Source organism: Nematostella vectensis, chromosome 15, assembly GCF_932526225.1.
Source record: "Nematostella vectensis chromosome 15, jaNemVect1.1, whole genome shotgun sequence".
NCBI classification, from domain to species: domain Eukaryota; kingdom Metazoa; phylum Cnidaria; class Anthozoa; order Actiniaria; family Edwardsiidae; genus Nematostella; species Nematostella vectensis.
This window is the reverse complement of record NC_064048.1, coordinates 12,744,834-12,766,972: the sequence shown is the minus strand read 5'-3', so window position 1 is coordinate 12,766,972 and position 22,139 is coordinate 12,744,834. Positions and strand designations below refer to the sequence as shown.

Genomic DNA, 22,139 nt, shown 5'->3' with positions numbered 1-22,139 from the left:
TCGCCTATCAAGAGCTTTCAATTGAAAGGTTTCTGGTATTCCCAACGCTCACCTCTGACCGAGAGGGTCGCTGCTGGTTCTCTCTAATCTCTTCTGTGCTGTGATGGCGACTTCCTTCTTGTTGGACGAGCCGTTAGTAGTGCTGCTAGCATTGTTAGAGGGGGAACAAATGGCAAACAAACCGTACTCTACCACGTCCCCGTCGCGTTTCCTCGTCTGGATCTCACGCAGTCTACCGCTCAGCTTGAACAACTGCGATGAAAGAAAGGAAGAGAAAGACTCGGTCAGTACAACTTTCTGGTGGATAATAATACAGTGTATCATCATACTATCAGATTAATAGAAATAAGATTAGGGAAAGAGATAGACATGGTCAGTAGGACTTTCTGGTGGATAATAATAAGTGTATCATTATACTATCAGATTCATAGAAATAAGATTAGGGGAAGAGATAGACTCGGTCAGTAGGACTTTCTGGTGGATAATAATAAGTGTATCATTATACTATCAGATTCATAGAAATAAGATTAGGGGAAGAGATAGACATGGTCAGTAGGACTTTCTGGTGGATAATAATGTATCATTATACTATCAGATTAATAGAAATAAGATTAGGGGAAGAGAAAGACATGGTCGGTAGCACTTTCTGGTGGATAATAATGTATCATTATACTATCAGATTAATAGAAATAAGATTAGGGGAAGAGATAGACATGGTCGGTAGGACTTTCTGGTGGATAATAATAAGTGTATCATTATACTATCAGATTCATAGAAATAAGATTAGGGGAAGAGATAGACATGGTCAGTAGGACTTTCTGGTGGATAATAATGTATCATTATACTATCAGATTCATAGAAATAAGATTAGGGGAAGAGATAGACATGGTCAGTAGGACTTTCTGGTGGATAATAATAAGTGTATCATTATACTATCAGATTCATAGAAATAAGATTAGGGGAAGAGATAGACATGGTCAGTAGGACTTTCTGGTGGATAATAATAAGTGTATCATTATACTATCAGATTCATAGAAATAAGATTAGGGGAAGAGATAGACATGGTCAGTAGGACTTTCTGGTGGATAATAATGTATCATTATACTATCAGATTAATAGAAATAAGATTAGGGGAAGAGAAAGACATGGTCGGTAGGACTTTCTGGTGGATAATAATAAGTGTATCATTATACTATCAGATTCATAGAAATAAGATTAGGGGAAGAGATAGACTCGGTCAGTAGGACTTTCTGGTGGATAATAATAAGTGTATCATTATACTATCAGATTCATAGAAATAAGATTAGGGGAAGAGATAGACATGGTCAGTAGGACTTTCTGGTGGATAATAATGTATCATTATACTATCAGATTAATAGAAATAAGATTAGGGGAAGAGAAAGACATGGTCGGTAGCACTTTCTGGTGGATAATAATGTATCATTATACTATCAGATTAATAGAAATAAGATTAGGGGAAGAGATAGACATGGTCGGTAGGACTTTCTGGTGGATAATAATAAGTGTATCATTATACTATCAGATTCATAGAAATAAGATTAGGGGAAGAGATAGACATGGTCAGTAGGACTTTCTGGTGGATAATAATGTATCATTATACTATCAGATTCATAGAAATAAGATTAGGGGAAGAGATAGACATGGTCAGTAGGACTTTCTGGTGGATAATAATAAGTGTATCATTATACTATCAGATTCATAGAAATAAGATTAGGGGAAGAGATAGACATGGTCAGTAGGACTTTCTGGTGGATAATAATAAGTGTATCATTATACTATCAGATTCATAGAAATAAGATTAGGGGAAGAGATAGACATGGTCAGTAGGACTTTCTGGTGGATAATAATGTATCATTATACTATCAGATTAATAGAAATAAGATTAGGGGAAGAGATAGACATGGTCGGTAGGACTTTCTGGTGGATAATAATGTATCATTATACTATCAGATTAATAGAAATAAGATTAGGGGAAGAGATAGACATGGTCGGTAGGACTTTCTGGTGGATAATAATGTATCATTATACTATCAGATTAATAGAAATAAGATTAGGGGAAGAGATAGACATGGTCGGTAGGACTTTCTGGTGGATAATAATGTATCATTATACTATCAGATTAATAGAAATAAGATTAGGGGAAGAGATAGACATGGTCAGTAGGACTTTCTGGTGGATAATAATAAGTGTATCATTATACTATCAGATTCATAGAAATAAGATTAGGGGAAGAGATAGACATGGTCAGTAGGACTTTCTGGTGGATAATAATGTATCATTATACTATCAGATTCATAGAAATAAGATTAGGGGAAGAGATAGACATGGTCAGTAGGACTTTCTGGTGGATAATAATAAGTGTATCATTATACTATCAGATTCATAGAAATAAGATTAGGGGAAGAGATAGACATGGTCAGTAGGACTTTCTGGTGGATAATAATGTATCATTATACTATCAGATTAATAGAAATAAGATTAGGGGAAGAGATAGACATGGTCGGTAGGACTTTCTGGTGGATAATAATGTATCATTATACTATCAGATTAATAGAAATAAGATTAGGGGAAGAGATAGACATGGTCGGTAGGACTTTCTGGTGGATAATAATGTATCATTATACTATCAGATTAATAGAAATAAGATTAGGGGAAGAGATAGACATGGTCAGTAGGACTTTCTGGTGGATAATAATGTATCATTATACTATCAGATTAATAGAAATAAGATTAGGGGAAGAGATAGACATGGTCAGTAGGACTTTCTGGTGGATAATAATGTATCATTATACTATCAGATTAATAGAAATAAGATTAGGGGAAGAGATAGACATGGTCAGTAGGACTTTCTGGTGGATAATAATGTATCATTATACTATCAGATTAATAGAAATAAGATTAGGGGAAGAGATAGACATGGTCGGTAGGACTTTCTGGTGGATAATAATGTATCATTATACTATCAGATTAATAGAAATAAGATTAGGGGAAGAGATAGACATGGTCAGTAGGACTTTCTGGTGGATAATAATGTATCATTATACTATCAGATTAATAGAAATAAGATTAGGGGAAGAGATAGACATGGTCAGTAGGACTTTCTGGTGGATAATAATGTATCATCATACTATCAGATTAATAGAAATAAGATTAGGGGAAGAGATAGACATGGTCAGTAGGACTTTCTGGTGGATAATAATGTATCATTATACTATCAGATTAATAGAAATAAGATTAGGGGAAGAGATAGACATGGTCGGTAGGACTTTCTGGTGGATAATAATGTATCATTATACTATCAGATTAATAGAAATAAGATTAGGGGAAGAGATAGACATGGTCAGTAGGACTTTCTGGTGGATAATAATGTATCATTATACTATCAGATTCATAGAAATAAGATTAGGGGAAGAGATAGACATGGTCAGTAGGACTTTCTGGTGGATAATAATGTATCATTATACTATCAGATTAATAGAAATAAGATTAGGGGAAGAGATAGACATGGTCAGTAGGACTTTCTGGTGGATAATAATGTATCATTATACTATCAGATTAATAGAAATAAGATTAGGGGAAGAGATAGACATGGTCAGTAGGACTTTCTGGTGGATAATAATGTATCATTATACTATCAGATTAATAGAAATAAGATTAGGGGAAGAGATAGACATGGTCGGTAGGACTTTCTGGTGGATAATAATGTATCATTATACTATCAGATTCATAGTAATAAGATTAGGGGAAGAGATAGACATGGTCAGTAGGACTTTCTGGTGGATAATAATGTATCATTATACTATCAGATTCATAGTAATAAGATTAGGGGAAGAGATAGACATGGTCAGTAGGACTTTCTGGTGGATAATAATGTATCATTATACTATCAGATTAATAGAAATAAGATTAGGGGAAGAGATAGACATGGTCGGTAGGACTTTCTGGTGGATAATAATGTATCATTATACTATCAGATTAATAGAAATAAGATTAGGGGAAGAGATAGACATGGTCGGTAGGACTTTCTGGTGGATAATAATGTATCATTATACTATCAGATTAATAGAAATAAGATTAGGGGAAGAGATAGACATGGTCAATAGGACTTTCTGGTGGATAATAATGTATCATTATACTATCAGATTAATAGAAATAAGATTAGGGGAAGAGATAGACATGGTCAGTAGGACTTTCTGGTGGATAATAATGTATCATTATACTATCAGATTAATAGAAATAAGATTAGGGGAAGAGATAGACATGGTCAGTAGGACTTTCTGGTGGATAATAATGTATCATTATACTATCAGATTAATAGAAATAAGATTAGGGGAAGAGATAGACATGGTCAGTAGGACTTTCTGGTGGATAATAATGTATCATTATACTATCAGATTCATAGTAATAAGATTAGGGGAAGAGATAGACATGGTCGGTAGGACTTTCTGGTGGATAATAATGTATCATTATACTATCAGATTAATAGTAGGAGTAAAGAAGTAGGTGTGGCTGACCTTGTAGAAGCCTCCACCATGGTTCAGTGTACACTTCATGCGGCAGGTGAACGTCCGATTCAGCTTTTCCAGGTCAGTGAGCTCGGACACTTTGCCATTTTCTTGTTTTCCAGAGACAGAGTCTCTCCGCCTTGTTTCACTATCACACTACGGAAAAGAACCACGTTAAACAGCCTTTAAAGAATGTCGATCAACCACTGCTTTGTTTTTGATAAAAATATTACGCTCTATTTTTAACGAAATGAATAAATGAAAGAATGAATGAATAAATAAAAAAAGCTATGAATAATAGTATTTTTTATTGAAAATGTTACTCCCTTGGAGAAAGTGGATACTTTTATCATTAAAATGGCGGCACGATCCTAGAAGGAACAGATGGATGAAAATAGTACAGTTGTTATAGAAATAACTGTAAGAGACTAGACTTTTCCTAGTCTTGTTATCTGGGTTCAAAAAGCTTATAACAAGCCTTGTAACCTAAATTTTCTTCCTATTTCTTAATGACCTTAATGGCAGGTGACACTTTCAGGCTAAAGACTTGAAATCTGAAATCTGGGCTTAAAAAGGACAGACTTTGTGAAGATATGAGCTGTTGCATAAAAGGAAATCATTTGCCAGAGTGTAAATAAAAGCATGGCTAAGTACCTTCCCAAGTTCTTTGGAGACACTGCTTGGCCAAGCCAGCTTCAGCTTGACCATATCCTGGTCATCAATGTGTAGAAACTTGTAAATGCTCTGATGAATAACTGCCGCCTGGAAATAAACAAAGCAACAAAGGATTCGAGAAGCCCTACAACACTTTGGTTTTATAGCTTTTATACAATATTGGCAGACAAATTTGAATTTCAAATTTATAAATAGCCTTCTTGCAGGCTATCTGGCAGACATCTTGCTTTGTCCTGGCAGCGCGCAAGACGGAAAGCAGGTAATTTATGGTTCTTTCCCGCTCTTCCCTCTCCTCCCCAGCTCGCACTCGACCAGAACAAAACAAGAGGTGGCCGGGACATGGTGCATAGAATAACAAAGTAGCTGTGCATACGTCTGTAGTTTATTGGTCAAATTTGGACAACAATAGCTTCCCTAAATCAGCCAATAGATTGATGGACATATGCATTTTATATTTTGCTAAGATGACAAAATATCTAATATTTAAGCGCTGAAAAAATAGAGAAATATGGATTTTACTTTTATAACCATACCTGTGAATAACCCAGGAAGTCCCGCACATTCTCTGAGACATAGAATAATTGTCCATCTTGCGTTATCACAACTATAAACCCATCTAATGCCTATGGACAAATAAATATATTCATATAATCAACATGAACGTAAAAGATATTGTGAATAACACAAATAATTAATCTCAAATGAACAATCTAATTATTGTAGACAAATATGCATATCATAACGACAAGATAATCCCAGAAAGAGGGATTTGTTGATTGTTCAATAAGAAAATACTGCTTTTCGGGGAGTGGCCATGATTGGAGCTCTTCCCCCTAGAAATCACTAAATGCCAGAAGATAAAAATATATAAATAAATACAAAAACATCCATATACCCTGGATGGTCATACCTACAGTAGCGACATATGTTATCCTAATTTTTCAATTACTTTTCATTGCAAAGAAATACTTTAAGACTAAAGCTTTCTTCAATTTGTGCTGTTTTGGTTAGAAACATTTCTTTTCAATCTATCCACAGCTTCATTGATTTTCACAGTACTGTTGAAAGCATCAGTTTTAAACCATTTATATAATAGACAGCCTAGGATCGATAAAAATCATTTTACTTCTATCTAAGAAAGGCTAGCTAAGGCTACCTTTTTTTTCAAGTAACTTGAACCCTAATTCCATTCAGCACTATTTCTTATTGTTTTCCAAATTTGTCAATGACAAGCTATGGTTGATTATTAGCATAAATTGTCAGTATGCAAAAAATATAAAACTTTTGTAAATGGTTTGTAGAATACAAAATAATATCTTTGAAGGTGAATTGTCAGAGGAAGAAACAAAAGGAGTACAGAATTGTCTGAGCCTTAATTATAAGATTAGCTTATGCTTTTTAGCACATGTGGACCAGGCATTTCACACACCTCAATCCACCATGGCTATCTTTTAATTTCAGACAATCAAACACAATTAGTTTACCTGAAAAAAGTGGCTGTTATGGTTAAAAACTCACACCCAAACTCATGCAATCAAGAAAACCAGATCCAATCTAGTGAACTATCTTAAAGTGTGTTATTTTACTTCGATATAAAAATGCTTAGGATGTCTAGCTATGTGTGGTACAAGCTTTCTGTTCGATTCTGTGTTAATTCCAGGAAAGACTTCTTCTGTAACAGGTGAGGCAGGTGACAACCCACAAATGTTATTTCACCACACCCAATATATTTAAACAGCTCTTGCCACATCAGCAGGTATTACTTAATTTCCTGCTCCAAGGAAAAACACTGTTGTTTATAATTATCTCCCTAACACTAAATGCACTGGGTGACTGGGTATCCTGTACTATCCTATACTGTCACAAACCAATATTATCTGTCTTCTTTAATACCAAATTCTAATGTCTTGTTAATTATAGCTGTGTACTGTATGACGATGAAGTTGGATAAAAAATGTTCACAGCAATAAATTAAACATTTCATCTTAAAGGTTTAAATTGAATAAGCCACATAAGAACAAAATGGTACTCTAACAGATGACCTGTTTGGTACAGTTGTGGTAGAGCTTTTCCATCTTATAATGCTTCTTAAACAAACCATAATAAGGAGAGTCAATGAGTGCTTATAAAATAAAATAGTAATTCAGAAAAGGCAACTAACTAAAATCACACTTTGAAAGTAAAGCTATGTTTCGTCAGTCATCTGGACAGCTTGTAAGCCAAATAGAAGATTTCCAAACACAACCTTAGGAAAGAAGTTGAGTATTCCATTAAACATTTGACTTTTAACATTAGATAGAAGATTCTGATAAAGTAGAGTGAATATTTCCTTTTGAAAAACAGTCACAATAAACAGGGAATGGTGGCGTTGTTACCCCTGACATGTAATGTACGCTTGTCAGTCAACACTGACACTTGAAAAATCTGTCACCTGATTTACATCCTGAATAGTACAATTATTGTTAGGGCCCGGTTGCACTAGCAAGATGTTAAGGACATCTCTGTTTAGATAAGCTAAAAAACTGACAGATATCCGTCCCATGTTACGAGCCAATTGCGACCTATGTTTTAACGCAACGCAAACATCTGCCCTGGGGCAGGACATCTACCTGATATCAGGACAACTTTGTTTTTTTTACATACTTATCGCACAAAGAAGCAAAGAACGTCACTTGAACAAAAAACGTAAATGGTCTCAAATAGCAACCTTCGCTCCTGTTTTGCTAGACCTTTGACCGTCACACATGTGTCGTCAAAGCTAGAGATGAATCTCTACCAAAATCCCTACTTTCCAACAATCTGGTGGCGGGAGGAATGGTCAATCAGCCTCTAAGCCAAATATGCACCAGTGTACGTCTTCACCTTCGGTGCTTAATAGACAATTACATTTGCAATTAACTGAGTAACAGCTATGCATCCCACTAACGCAGCATGATGTATATACACGTGTAGCATGTATATGTACATCTAAAAGCAGCAGATTTCTTCTGTTCATGACTTAATATGCAGACGTGCAGCATGCAAAATATTTGTTCTTCGAATCTACCATGCGCGAAGGAAATGCAGATGAGTGACATACATGTACGATGTTATTTTTAGTGCTCCACAGATATTGCAACCAGTGCATAGATCTCACGGGACAAACATATCCTCCTAAATGTCCCTGACATCTCCTGAACACCTTGCTAAGTGCGACCGGGCCTTTAAAGCCGCATTGTCACCAGTTCCGGTCGATTACTTACCATCCTCCGATGATTTTTAACGGAAAACGCGAAAAATATTTCAAAATATTGAAAGCAGTGTGTCTATTGGAAGTTTCTTTGAGGTTGTGATTGGTAATTTAGAACGGATGGCCTGTTATATATCTCGGATTATAATAGATTCTTTTGTCTTTTGACGGTTGAGGTTTTCGTCGGACCTCCGGAAGTAAACTGGTGACAATGCGGTTTTAATGAGAAACCTGGTAAACAAATTGACAAATCATACGGGCTTCTGGAGTTAGGCGCTTGTGCAGAAGCGCGTAATTTGGCTTTCTCCGCGTAACCTGCGTAAACCACAAATTTCCGCGTAATCCAGCATAATTTGGCTAAATTTTGAAAGACAAAACATTTAAGTGCACAGCTGATGTGTTCTTTTATGGTTCTTACCTCTATTTCTCGTAAAAAAAGATATTATTCGTAAGAGTGCGATATTTTGAACTGAATTTCGAAAACAAATAAAATGACTAGGCGTTCTTTGCTAAACCGTGAAGGCCTAGGATTAACAATAAAATACCTTTTTTTAATTGGCTGGTGGCTAGAAGCCAATGAAATTTCGCCTAAGATATTTTCGCGCAACAAATTAACCTTTTGAAGTTATTTCGTGCTTTCCTTTGGTACAAAATGTAGTTTGGGCAGTTGGTATTCTGTGTAATTTAGCGCGTAATTCAGTAATGAATCCTGCAAAATTTTGATTTTTAAGAAAGAAACATGTACTGCAAAATCCCGCATAATTGGGCGCGTAATGATTGATTTCCCGCATAATTTAGCAAAGAATCCCACATAATTTTGAGTTTTTTTCCGCGCAATCCTAGAAGCCCTGATCATACATTCAGAATTTCCTTTGGTAAAATAAAGTAGGTCTACAAGCAACACTTTTAGTCCCATTATTTCTCATTATAAAGTCTTCTCTCACCACCCATGTGATTGGAATATTTTGTTACTTGCTATTACCTTCTTGTGAATAAATTACATATTTTTTATCATACAATAATAAGCTTACCTCGAGAGAGAGCTGTGAGAATAAACCATTGCCTTCAAATTCCCGTACAAGATCCTCACATGTCTCCTCCTGCCCATTTTTACCATTCACTGAAAACAAGAAATAACAATCTTTCAAAAGGAAATAGCACACCATGCACACTTTCACAATGAAATGCTACAGTTTCCTAATTATCTGGGAAATAGCCATTCATGAAAAAAAAATACAAATACCTCACATGAGGTAAAAATATCACATCAGATATAAAGATTACAAAAACACACAACATGTACTAGAACAATGAACAGCATTCCTAAGATAACCCTAACTTTGGGGCCAGACACAGAGCCATAGTAATCAATTCAATACAAATTTAGATACTAATCAGTCAAGCAAATTAACCCATACTTTTGATCAATTGTTTTCATAAAATAATACAGACTATTGATTTTTTGTGGGGAAAACATGATTTTCATATTAAAAAAAAAACGAACATAATATTACTACTTGTGTGATAGGGACAAATTTAATTTGATCTATAATACATCATGCATATTCAAGTTTCATTTGACCTAGGTCCTATGGGCATTAAGTGTGCTAATAAGCTCTAAGTCAAGTACAGTATGTAATGCCAAAACTGATAACTTAGGAAAAATAGGATACCTAGATCTTCGTATAATGTTTTCCAGGAAAAAGTGCATGGTTCTGAATGAAAAAACCTTTTTGACAACAAAAGGTATCATTAGGGAAAGTAAGGAAAGTCTTCATGAAAATGATTAAAGGGCGCATAGTTCAAAGATAAAATTGCATAGAGTGTGCATTTAGACAGTGTCTCAAACATTTTCATTTCTTTAAAAACGGCTGTAAGCGATATTCGGAAGAAATTTTAACATGGCTACGTATTTTTATTGTGAAAGTAAGAAATTTGGATGCATTGTAAGAACAGGTATTATTTTTTTAGGAAAAAAGAAATAAACCCACAGTGATAAAATTGTGAGGCAATTGTTATCTTTTTGTGTAATAAAAGATAAATCAGGAATATTATTTGACCAAAACGGAAGGATCATTTCAGAAATGTTTTCTATTTCACAACTGTTGCAGACAAAAGATCTCTCGCCTTTTTCGTCTAGTGTTTTGAGGTCTACAGATAAAAAGAAACTATTTGACTTTATTTTCAAATAAGCTGGGCTAGTTTTTATTGTTCATGAGCACATTAAGCCACAAAATAGGGACAATTTTTCAGACAGATTTTTCAAAGGCATTTGATACTATTAACCACGACATCTTATTAGCTAAAATGTACAAATATGGAGTCAGGGGAACCCCCGCAAAATGGTTTTCTAGTTATCTCTCTAATCGTCATCAGTTTGTCAAAATTGGCAATGCGGAATCATCTATGCTACCAATCTCTTGCGGAGTTCCTCAAGGATCTACCCTTGGTCCCTTATTATTCCTCTTATATATTAATGATCTCCCCAACTCTTCTAAGAAACTGAAATTTAGAATATTTGCAGATGATACAAATCTATTTTATACTTCAAAAAACCCCAAAGATTTAGAAACCACTGTTAATAGTGAATTAGACAATGTCATCAAATACTGTAACGCTAATAAGTTGTCCATTAATTTTAAGAAAACTCATCATATCACTGTCACCTCCCCCAGAAAAAGTGTTTCTATTGACTTAACAGCATATGGTATAAAGAATACTAACAACATAAAATACTTAGGTGTCTTTATTGATGAACATCTCAAATGGAATTCACAACTAAATCATGTTAATAAATGCCTCGCAAAAAATCTTGGAATCATTTCCAAGTTACGTTATTTTCTTCCCCTGACTACTTTAACACAACTATACTATAATTTAATTTACCCATATATTTCTTATGGTATAATGAGCTGGGGCTCGGCAAGCCAAACACGGCTTCGCCCTATCAAAACGAAGCAGAATAAATGCATTCGCTCTATTTTCTTTGCTCCCCAAAGGGAAAGTCCATCGAATTATTACCAACTGCTTAGGATCCTGAATCTTGATAACATACATAATCTAAGGATATCATCTCTTGTTTATAAGCTCCAACACTTTCCTGATACTATGCCTAAGCCATTATGTAATCTAATCCTGCCTGCCACTCAAGTTCACTCACATAATACCAGATATGCTTCCAAAGGCAATCTCTTTAGGCCAGCTTCCAAAACCAATTATGGATTAACTAAATTTACAGCCATGTCTTCTAGATTTTGGGAAAAAATACCAAATTGCATTAAGTCCTTACCTTACAATTCCTTCATAGAACAACTGAAATTGCATTTATTAAATAATCAGAATTAATATTGATCCACCCTGGCCAGATTTACTTTTCCTCACTCTAAAATATTATATTTTGTTTATGTATATATTATATATTGTAAAAAAAAAAAAAAAAATAATAATAATAATAATATTATAATAATATTATAATAATATCCTGTAAGACCCTCGAAATCTGACTGTGGCAGTGACCATCTCGAAAGCTTATGCTTCTATGGTCACTGCGCACCTTAAATTTTTTTTTCTTCTTAAGTACCGTAAATAGTTAACTTCCCCTTTTTTCTACCTGTATCCAAATATTCTTTATCTTATTCAAAATAGTGCAAAATAATAAAAAAATGAAAAATGAATGAATGACAAATGGAATAAAATAATTCCAAACCAAAGGTGTAGTTGAGCCTTATTAATATGCATGACGAAAACCATCTCGCAACAACTTCAAAACACGAAAACTAAATAATACACGCAAAAACAATTCTTCGACTCCTTTCTAAGATTGCATAGAGTTATGAATTAATAGAAAGCTATAAAAAAGTTGCTAGTAGCTTGTAAGATCTGGTGATGTTGCGTCAGTTTCGTAGGTGTTTTCGCATCTGCGAGAGCGTGACAATCATTTCGCATGTAAGAACCCCTTCAATGTAAGGTGTGAATCGGATCTCGCACGAAATCTCACATAGCGCAAACGAAAACTTCACGAATTCCTCTATGAGTCACAATTTCAGTCATCGAATCACCCAATTTCAACTTGTTGAAGTTTAAATATTAAAAAAACACACACACATACAGCAGCCGAAAGTCTTAGGAAAAAAGCGTCTTGGTACCATTTCGTGTTCCAGAGAATTCAGGTTTTAGAATAAATTATGAACGCGGCGCGCCAGAAAGCAAACAGACAATGTCGGCTTAAAACCACATCCCTGGAAAAAAAACCTGGAAACGATTAACAATCGCATAAAATCTAACTAGAATACTATAACCTCAATAAACGGGAGTTAGGGTTTTACCAGTATAGTTTGTTTACTGGAAATTGTGATATTTTCGATTGTGCGTTTTCGAAGGTCTAATTTCTAACTCGAATGGTGTGAAAGTTTGGTTTGTGTGAATTTACGACAAAGGATAATGTTCGAGAAATATAGACTGGATAGGTGTTTTGCTAATAACGACACGAAAGTCTGCTTGGTTATAAGAAGTATAAACTGAGAGTGAAAAAGGCATCGAAAATATCGAATCGTTCGATATTCACACTTGGAGAAATTGGTCGCGCGTATCAGCTCAAAATGGAGTGATAGAATTTTTGTTTTTACGGATGACCTCGCATAAAAGGCCCCAATCGATTCCTTTGATAGGGTGTATGGTAGAAAATTAAAACATTCCACACCGAAAGCCCAGGAAATCACCCGAGTTACTGGACGGATTTTATCATTTCCAGAATCGTAGGGCGTTAAGTGTTGTCTGGCCTGCATAAAAGAACCCAGTAAAGAAAGCGTATTCAATCACTCATGGCAAAATTTATATTAGTACGGATACAACAAATATGACCCTTACCCCTATGTTAACCTTCTCAATAACCTACATGAATAACTCCCTTCGTGAATAAGTTAATTTTGAACTGTGAGCGATTAGTCGGAAAATATCTTAGAGCGTGTCTTTCGAACTAGACAAGTTCGCGAGATGTGCGATCGCTCGTTCATGCTTTTAGAATTTAACCCCTTTCCTAAAGCAACAAACGAATTGACATTACCCCTTGGATAATGGCGTTACTTGAGAAGAATATGTTACAGGTCAGGTCGCTTGGGACAGAAGATTTTAGCCCCTAACATCTCGTGTAGCAATAAGGAGTTGCGTGCCGGGTGAAGAAGGCTGAATGTTGTTGTCGGGTAGGTTGATTGAACGCAGAAAATCGATATCAAAATCAACTTTAACTCACCTTGGAAGAAACTTTTGGCCCTTAGATAGCTGACTGTCAGTCGTAGAATGGATATTTTGTCCAATTTCGTGACAGTCTCCTCGGGGAAGGGCAGCAAACGTGCTAAATTGTCCAACTCTGCATTTAGTCTGTCCCGATGTCTTTTCGACGGGTTGCCCGGCCTGTAATAACAAACACTTACTTAAAATTCCCTCCTGGAAAATGCTGTCTCTATAGAATACAAACGAATAGAGACTTTAAGTATACCGGCCAACTCGTTTTAACAAAACTAGTGCGAAACTTATAGGTGAGAACGGCGTACAAACACTTCAACAACACGCACACAAATACAGTGTTCAACACACGAAATATATAAAACCAAGTATTCTACGTTTCTAACCCATGGTTTTTCTTCTTCCTTTTGAGCTTATTGCCCTGGTTCATGCTATCCACTTCAAGAGCCGCCAGGATTGCTAGCTTTACAAGACCACTCCACTAATGTCTAAAAGAAGAGGCGATTTGAATTTCTAAATGGTACGTGACTTCTTTTGCGCGACCTACAAGCTCCCATACACTGACAAAAAAGCAGAAAAAGATCGATCAATTCTCCATTCTAAAACGATATTCAAGAGAGAACGGCCATGGTGTAGAAAAAATGCTTAGAGGGCGATCGCCTTTGGTGAGATTTGGAAAAGGTTTGACCGTGTTAGAAGTTGCACTGTTCTGTGCAGTGATAAGAACAGATCGCGACCTCTCTCAAATGATTGACAGCTTTGGAACAGACTGATTGTCAGTTTGGGAAAAGTGACAACTTCGTCACGATTTCTGCGCTCTCATTGCTCAGTATTTGCAGTAGTCGACGCTAATTGGTTTATTTCTATTCCAGACTCCGCTAATGTATTCGATTCCTGGTCTGGGTGAGTTGTGTAGAATTATCATAACAATAAAGTTCTCGACGACCTTAGTCACATTTCAGTTGTGATGGTATTGTTTACTCGAAGTTATGATGGCAGGGTCACGCTGAGCTAAAGAACGCTGCCAGGAACCCACCCGAAAATTCCGCCTCTTAGTCGATAGAACCCTTGCAAACGAGGTTTACTGATAATAAATACATACTTTGTCTTGTACTTTCTCGCAAAAAACGTCCTCTCGAACGTGATTTTTTATGCTAATGTAATCGAGTTAGTTTTCACACTCCGAAGAACAGTCCTCACGATTAACCCGACTGGAAACTCCTGCTGTTCGCTAGTCCAACTTATCTGGAATATTTAATTTAAAATCTGAATTAATTTTCGGGGACTCACAGTAAAAACTTATTTCTGGAAAATTTAAGGCTAAGTAAAGTTATCTCAGTGTGATTCTAAAGGTAATAAAATGCTTTTTGAGTGTTAAAATGTACGCAAATGGTATCTTGTACAGCAAAGCGCCGCTGAATTTGCATTTTACACAAACAATGGTTTCGTTGAACCATGCATACAGATTCCGCCAGGAATTAGTATACTTCTTTTTTGGTACAAGATTCTTGGAGATATTTAAAAAAAAGTATTTTTTGAAAGATCCTTTAGGTATTTTACCTTGAAGGAAAAAGCCAAAGGTTATATAATACAGCAGTGTGTCTGCCTTGAATCTGGTGTTAGATCGAATGACAAAGTCGCACATTTAATTACCATCACACGAAACAACAGCCTCGCACGGAAATTATTTGACACGAACTCGCTTACAAAAACCTCACGAAATCTCCCAAACGAAAGAATAGCACTTAGTGTTGCATTTTCACAAGCAAAGTTACGATTATTGGGGGTAAAAAGCACGAAATCCCGGCTTGATGATTTTGGCCAGCAAGGGAGGTGGCCGATTATTGGTAGCGCGACCTCGGCATATCTGATAGTATTGTTTTACATGGCGCAAACAACACTGGATGAATTCTATCCTTTTTCGGTCCACATGAAATAAGCTAATAGGGATCACATCATTGTAGTGGTATATCCTTGTACCCAGACATCATTAGGAAAAAAACATAGGAGCCACAAGTTGATGATTTGAAAAAGAAAATAGATTGAAGTGCGCTGTAGGAAATTTGAGACGAAATTTATTGAATGCGATGGTCTCGTCTGTACTGTACCGCCATAAGAATCCCCAGAAAGCTTTTTCGAAGCATTCGGATTCAAGGAATAAAGATTGTTTACCTGAAATAGCGGAGGAGTTTGTTTTATTATTCCAGATAGTAACAAAATAGATTTTTTTTTTAATTTAAGAATGTCGCCCTTTTGACAGCTGGCGAAAGAATACGCATTTCAGAAATATAACTAAATAACTGGAATATCTTCGGCCTTAAAAAAATTGTGGGAATGGTGTTAGCAGCGCTGAATGCCCTGGACTAGTGTCCATGTATGTCGTACTTTGACGTGATTTCAGTGGTACCCAGCTAGTGCGTAGATTTCTTTGACCAATCATTAACTGACACGTTTCCAAACACCGTAAAAGCCGAGTAAGGCCAAGTAAAAATAAAAACATGTTTATCGTCCTGATATAAGATCAAAATAGGGAGCATGTGGCCCTTTTTATTTATTTTTTCTCCTTGGTTTATCAAAGTTTTGTACGATTCACAAAGGAAATTTCCGCGATGTTACGAACGGGTGAAAAAAATCGTAAGAAAAGCCTTGAAACAGGAAGGTCTGCCTCAGTGACCAGGCCAGGGGCGGCGTAGTGGTCCCATAAGTGGGGGGACGAATGTTGGGGGAAGGGGTGGGTAGTGGTTTCAGTAGAAGGGGTGGTTGGTGGTATAAGGGGGGGAGGTTGAGTGATGGTTCCAAATCCGTAAGCGCTATTTATAGGAGCGGGGAATAACCTAGGGATTTTAAATTGTTCCACAAATTTGTTGTCGGTTGCATATGTACCGCTCGAAACCCGTTGGTTTAAAAAAAAGCATTCATAAAAAAAAGACGCTCAGAAAAGCCTGCCACTGCAGGGATCGCTAACGAACGAAATTTGAACTTCTGAGGAACATTTAATCGAAAAAGCAGCAGAAATAACTAAATAAAAATATAGAAAATATTGATGCGGCCCCGAAAAAGGATGCGGGCGGGGAACCATGTCTAATTTTTTTACTTGGCCTAATCCACCTCGCGGCCTTTTCCTGGCGCATAGGTACATTGCAATTGTATATCAAGGCTTTACGCTTGTGAATTTCCAAGAAAACAAAAACAATAAAGCAAATATATAATTTCGATAACTCCATATGCAAACCGAGAAAGAACCCTACATGTACTCTTGGAAATTTGTTAAACGCTATACTTTCTTTCGACTCTTAGAGAGAGGTAATTTGGGCAAAAGAACGTATATGAGCGCCTAAATTCCTGTTGGCAAGTAGGTCTGCGTTGTGTTTCTTGCGAAATGTTTCTTACTTGTCTGCTGAAGCGGGCTACCAAATATGCTAATATTACTTTGCTGAGTGGTAGACACAAAAAATTGATTTCCTGGAAACCATCGGAGGCCTGGGCATTTTACTTTGATCTCAGCCTGGTGTCTGCTGATATGTACCAATCTGTTTGATTAGTTCCAACCGACCACACTTGTCCAGTCAATGACGATCGATTTGTGTCAGAGCCTTTGTTATTGTTATCAACCAATATTTGAAGACAAATTATGAGCAGATATCTTAATAATATGAGATTTCAAAATAAACAACTAATAAAAAATATGCTTTATTTCCCGAATTCAAGCTAACATATCGCAAAAGTTTTCCCAAATCAGCCGATGGTAATGCATGCTTTCTCACACTTGGTAGTTTGCTAGGGTAACAGAGACTCCTTATTCTAATTACTGGTGCTTCTCTAGTGGTTGCCAGGGATTTATCTATTTAGCACAAGAGGGACATACTTGAGATTCATCAATATTTAAAGCCTAGTTCTCTAAGGAAATGGATGGCCGTAAATTATGTGCTGTTGTACAAACGGCCTGCTTTATAGTTCTCTAATTGAATTGTTTACTCTAGGTTGCCAGGTCGTGTGAGGGGGTCTCATAGCGTGGTTTGGACAAACTCACGAAAATGAGCACCTCTTTAGGATTTTCAAACCAAAAGCTTCTGCCTTTGCAGAGTAATTTTAGACAGTTATCCAGACCCTACCAGTAAAATATGCACAAAATTTCATTATTTCAGGGTTTTCTGCACAGTAGGGGAGCTGGCGCGTCGGCATTAGGAAATCCAAAACACCCTTATATTTGCACGATTCCAGAACGTGATAACAATTCTAAATTTTATGAAGCACAATTTTGATTGTACTTTTGTCAGCTTATGTTATCAAATCTTGCTTCCCTGAAACACTTTTTGAAAGATGCGTTTGATCACGGTGTTTTTATTAGAAATGGTGTCATTTCCCTGCGCATGGACACCATACATAATTAAACATAGGACGTTACCAAACAGACTCTTTGACAACATCTGATTCCTGGTGTATACTAACAGTTTATCTTAATTCTAAAAGTTTACCACTTAGATAAATATAACACAAAATCTCTGGGATTAACATTGACATAACTTATGTGGATGATGTGTACATGAAATGAGCTTATGCCTCGGTCACTAGGTAAAACGGGTTACTTAGATGGAAAATGCGGGGTGCAGGGTATGGAAATGGCGGGGTATATTTACAGTATATTTACGTACACTTCAGACATTTATTACTCTGGTTAAAGGTCATAAAGAGCTCGACTATCTGGGTAATTTGTTTGATACAGTATATTTTTCTCTGTATATTTACTGTCGTACCACACTTACATCAAATAACATCAAATAGCTAATGTTAGCAATGACATACCCCGCACTTCCCATACCCCGCATTTTCCATACCCCGTACCCCGCATTTTCTATCTAACCCGTAAAGCGCACTTCTATTTTTTTTTTTTTTACACTTAAAATAGTACCCTGGCAAAAAGCTGGATGGATGGACTTCGAATACGCGTGCCGTGTGGTAAGGAGTATTCACAGGGCAGGAAACGAACTAAAATAATCTCAATCGTCGTGTTTCTAGTTCACTAATAAATCTATAAATCTCGGGGATATGAAATATATCAATTGTCCAAGCAAAACTGTCTTTGGTTTGTTATGGTTAAGAAAAGGCCGCGTGACAACAAACGTAGAACGGAAACTCGTGACATGTTCCTGGATCGAGTCACGGGCATCAACAAGACGGTCAAGCCAGAAACATAAGCGATGACGGTCACGCAAGTAATAACGGTCACGCAAGTAACAACAGTCGCGCAAGTAACGATGGTCACGCAAGTAAAGATGGTAGTTAGAGTAACGGCGACGATCTAAATAACGGTCACCCAAGAGGCTTTTCAGGGATAAGGACGTACACACACTCACACATTTAGCTACGCACAAGGACGTAAACATCACACACTTAGCTACGCACAAGGACGTACAAATACACACACATTTAGCTACGCACAAGGACGTAAACACACATACATTCAGCTACGCACAAGGACGTACACATACTTACACATTTAGCTACGCACAAGGACGTACACACACTCACACATTTTGCTGCGCACAAGGACGTACACATACTCACACATTCAGCTACGCACAAGGACGTGCACATATTCACACATTTAGCTGCGCACAGGGACGTACACATACTCACACATTTAGCTACCCACAAGGATGTATACACTCACACATTTAGATGCGCACAAGGACGTACACATACTCACACATTTATCTGCGCACAAGGACGTACACATACTCACACATTTAGCTACGCACAAGGATGTATACACTCACACATTGAGCTGCGCACAAGGACGTACATTTTGCTACGCACAAGGACGTACACACACGCACACATTTAGCTGCGCACAAGGACGTACCAAGAGATAAAACGCCGCCGGCTAAAGTGGCTGGGTCATGTACTCAGGATGGGGTAGGAACGTATCCCAAAGACATCAGCCTTATGGACTCCTATCGGGAAACGTAAGCCTGGCCGGCCTAAAACAACTTGGCGAAGAACAATCCAGGCTGAGCTGCTAGAGATGGGATTGACTTGGGGCGAGGCACTAAAAGTTGCAAAGGACCGCCAAGAGTGGCGTCATCGTGTCGCGGCCCTATTTTCCACTAGGGAAGATGGGGATAAGTAAGTACAAGGACGTACGCATACACATTTAGCTGCACACAAGGACGTACACATACTCACACATTTAGCTACGCACAAGGACGTACACATACACGCACATTTAGCTGCGCACAAGGACGTACACATACTCACACATTTAGCTATGCACAAATGACGTACACATGCTCACACACTTAGCTACACACAAGGACGTACACATACACATTTAGCTGCGCACTAGGACGTACACACACTCACACACTTAGCCTGGAAAATTGCTATAACTTCTGTACCATTGCAGCTAAGAGGCTATAACTTGGTTAATTTCCTAAAATCTATGTGCGGACGTTTCCATTTCATTAATATATCGAGAAGACGCTCCATGTTACCATGGCAACCGTTTTTTCACACATAGGTTTCCCAAAATCTCAAAAGTAGTGGATTTTTCATATTTTGGTTCTGTTTCTCAGACGATCATAGCCTAAGCGGTTCATGAAATACAGAGGGGGGGGGAGGGCTTTAACCACCCCCCTTCCCCCCACCAGTCATAGACAGCTCAAAAAAGCCCAGGCCAAGACGGGACGCTAGCACAGTCTATTACCCGTGCAGTTCGGCTGCGACTGGGCTAGCGTGATGCCAATTGTGAGGATCGCGCGACCTTTTTTAGTCTAAAACTCCGTCGGATAGCCAAACTATCCTTGCGAGTATGAATACATAGATGGGACTTTAAAAGCACACTATCATGCAACGGTCGCATGCGTGATCCGCACAATTGGCATCACGCTAGCCCAGTCGCAGCTCTAGATCCCACATGGATCTAAGCTGTGGTTTAAAGCACTTCGTTCGAGTCGAAGTCGCCCTGCAGATTTTTTGCCGATGAAGTTTAACTGAGGCAAACCGGCTATGCCATGCTGACGAGTCCTAATAAGGACGAAACAGCTGTCCATGGTTGCCGAACTGCATGGGTAATAGACTGTGCTAGCGTCCCGTCTTGGCCCGACTGGTGCCAATGTGTGTATGCTAGTGTGCTTCTAAAGTTCACATTTATGTATACATACTCGCAAGGATAGTTTGGCTATCCGACGGAGTTTTAGACTAGCAAAGGTCGCATGCGTGATCCGCACAATTGGCATCACGCTAGCCCGGTCGCAGCTCTAGATCCCACATGGATCTAAGCTGTGGTTTAAAGCACTTCGTTCGAGTCGAAGTTGCCCTGCAGTTTATTTTGCCGATGAAGTTTAACTGAGGCAAACCGGCTATGCCATGCTGACGAGTCCTAATAAGGACGAAACAGCTGTCCATGGTTGCCGAACTGCACGGGTAATAGACTGTGCTAGCGTCCCGTCTTGGCCCGACTGATGCCAATGTGTGTTTGCTGGTGTGCTTTTAAAGTCCACGTTTAATAGCATAGGGTAAAAATACTCTTCACACCAGAAAATACAGGATACAGAAAAAAACTTCCAATTCATCTCGTCATATCTCTTTTTTTATCGCGATTGTTATGACTAGAGCGGTGTGAATGTTTCAAGGTTTTCCGGTTTCAAATAAAGCGAAAGGAAATAATGAGTTGAGAATTTACAATCACACAATCCAGACCTTGACCCGCGCATTACATAGATGACGGGAAAGTATTTCTTCAAACTCATTTGTATAAAAGAACGTTTAACTTCCAGTTGAAGCTGAGCCGTTCTCATTTATTTAGCATTTTAAGGCTATAATACCCAATGAGCTTACGAAAAGAATTACGCATTTGATTTCGCATTTTAGAAAGCATCACAAGATCACACTAACAAAACAATATTTTGCTTCAGAGCCTCGACATGTTTTCGTATTTCCTTGTGAGGCTGGATGTTCTTATAAAAAAAGGTTCCTTGTAAAAAAAAATGTAGTCAACTCAGAGGAGGCAAGTTGTTCCATTCAGGATATGATGTAAGGTTTGTTTCCGTTTTGTGCTGTCTATTAAATTCCCAACGTGTCATTTCTATGCGAGGGTATTTCCAAATAATAGTTCGCGTGATATATGGCAATTGCAAAAAAAAAGAAACAATGTTAAGTATCTATTAACAATACAGGAAAACTTCATTATGACGAAGATCTTAAAATAGATCTGGGAAATCTACTTGATTGAGAACAGGTCATTTAATAAATTTGAACTGCAATAAGCATTTTTGCAAAAAAACAAACGGACACATTCGTATGGGTGTAATAGATAGCTGTTAGTAGATGGTATCCTTAAATCTTCTCAACATTCTATGCGGCTCCATTGGTTGATAAACTATTCGGGTGTGTATGCTCTTATGGCAATATGGCTTGAGATATATATTTTAATTATTATCAATAAGGAACAAGTGTAGTCCAAATGG

The 22,139-nt window shown here is 37.4% G+C and overlaps 1 protein-coding gene and 1 long non-coding RNA gene across 3 annotated transcripts in view; one reads left to right on the top strand and one right to left on the bottom strand.

Annotated features, from left to right (window-relative positions):
• Window positions 1-22,139, bottom strand: part of LOC5504475 — a 28,497-nt gene that overhangs the window by 4,676 nt on the left and 1,682 nt on the right. The window contains exons 1-7 of one of the 2 annotated variants that reach the window (XM_048722340.1): window positions 14,058-14,389; window positions 13,679-13,839; window positions 9,462-9,550; window positions 5,735-5,824; window positions 5,181-5,288; window positions 4,536-4,682; window positions 53-252 (exon numbers count right to left, since the gene is read on the bottom strand). In XM_048722340.1, the coding sequence (XP_048578297.1) occupies window positions 53-252; window positions 4,536-4,682; window positions 5,181-5,288; window positions 5,735-5,824; window positions 9,462-9,550; window positions 13,679-13,839; window positions 14,058-14,101 (839 nt within the window). In that variant the 5' untranslated portion in view covers window positions 14,102-14,389. Of the gene's footprint in view, window positions 1-52; window positions 253-4,535; window positions 4,683-5,180; window positions 5,289-5,734; window positions 5,825-9,461; window positions 9,551-13,678; window positions 13,840-14,057; window positions 14,390-22,139 lie in introns of those variants that run through there. The other variant, XM_048722339.1, reaches the window with a different exon arrangement.
• Window positions 14,543-16,162, top strand: LOC125560598. The gene is made up of 2 exons (XR_007306680.1): window positions 14,543-14,574; window positions 14,671-16,162. It is a non-coding gene; the product is annotated as an uncharacterized LOC125560598 (long non-coding RNA).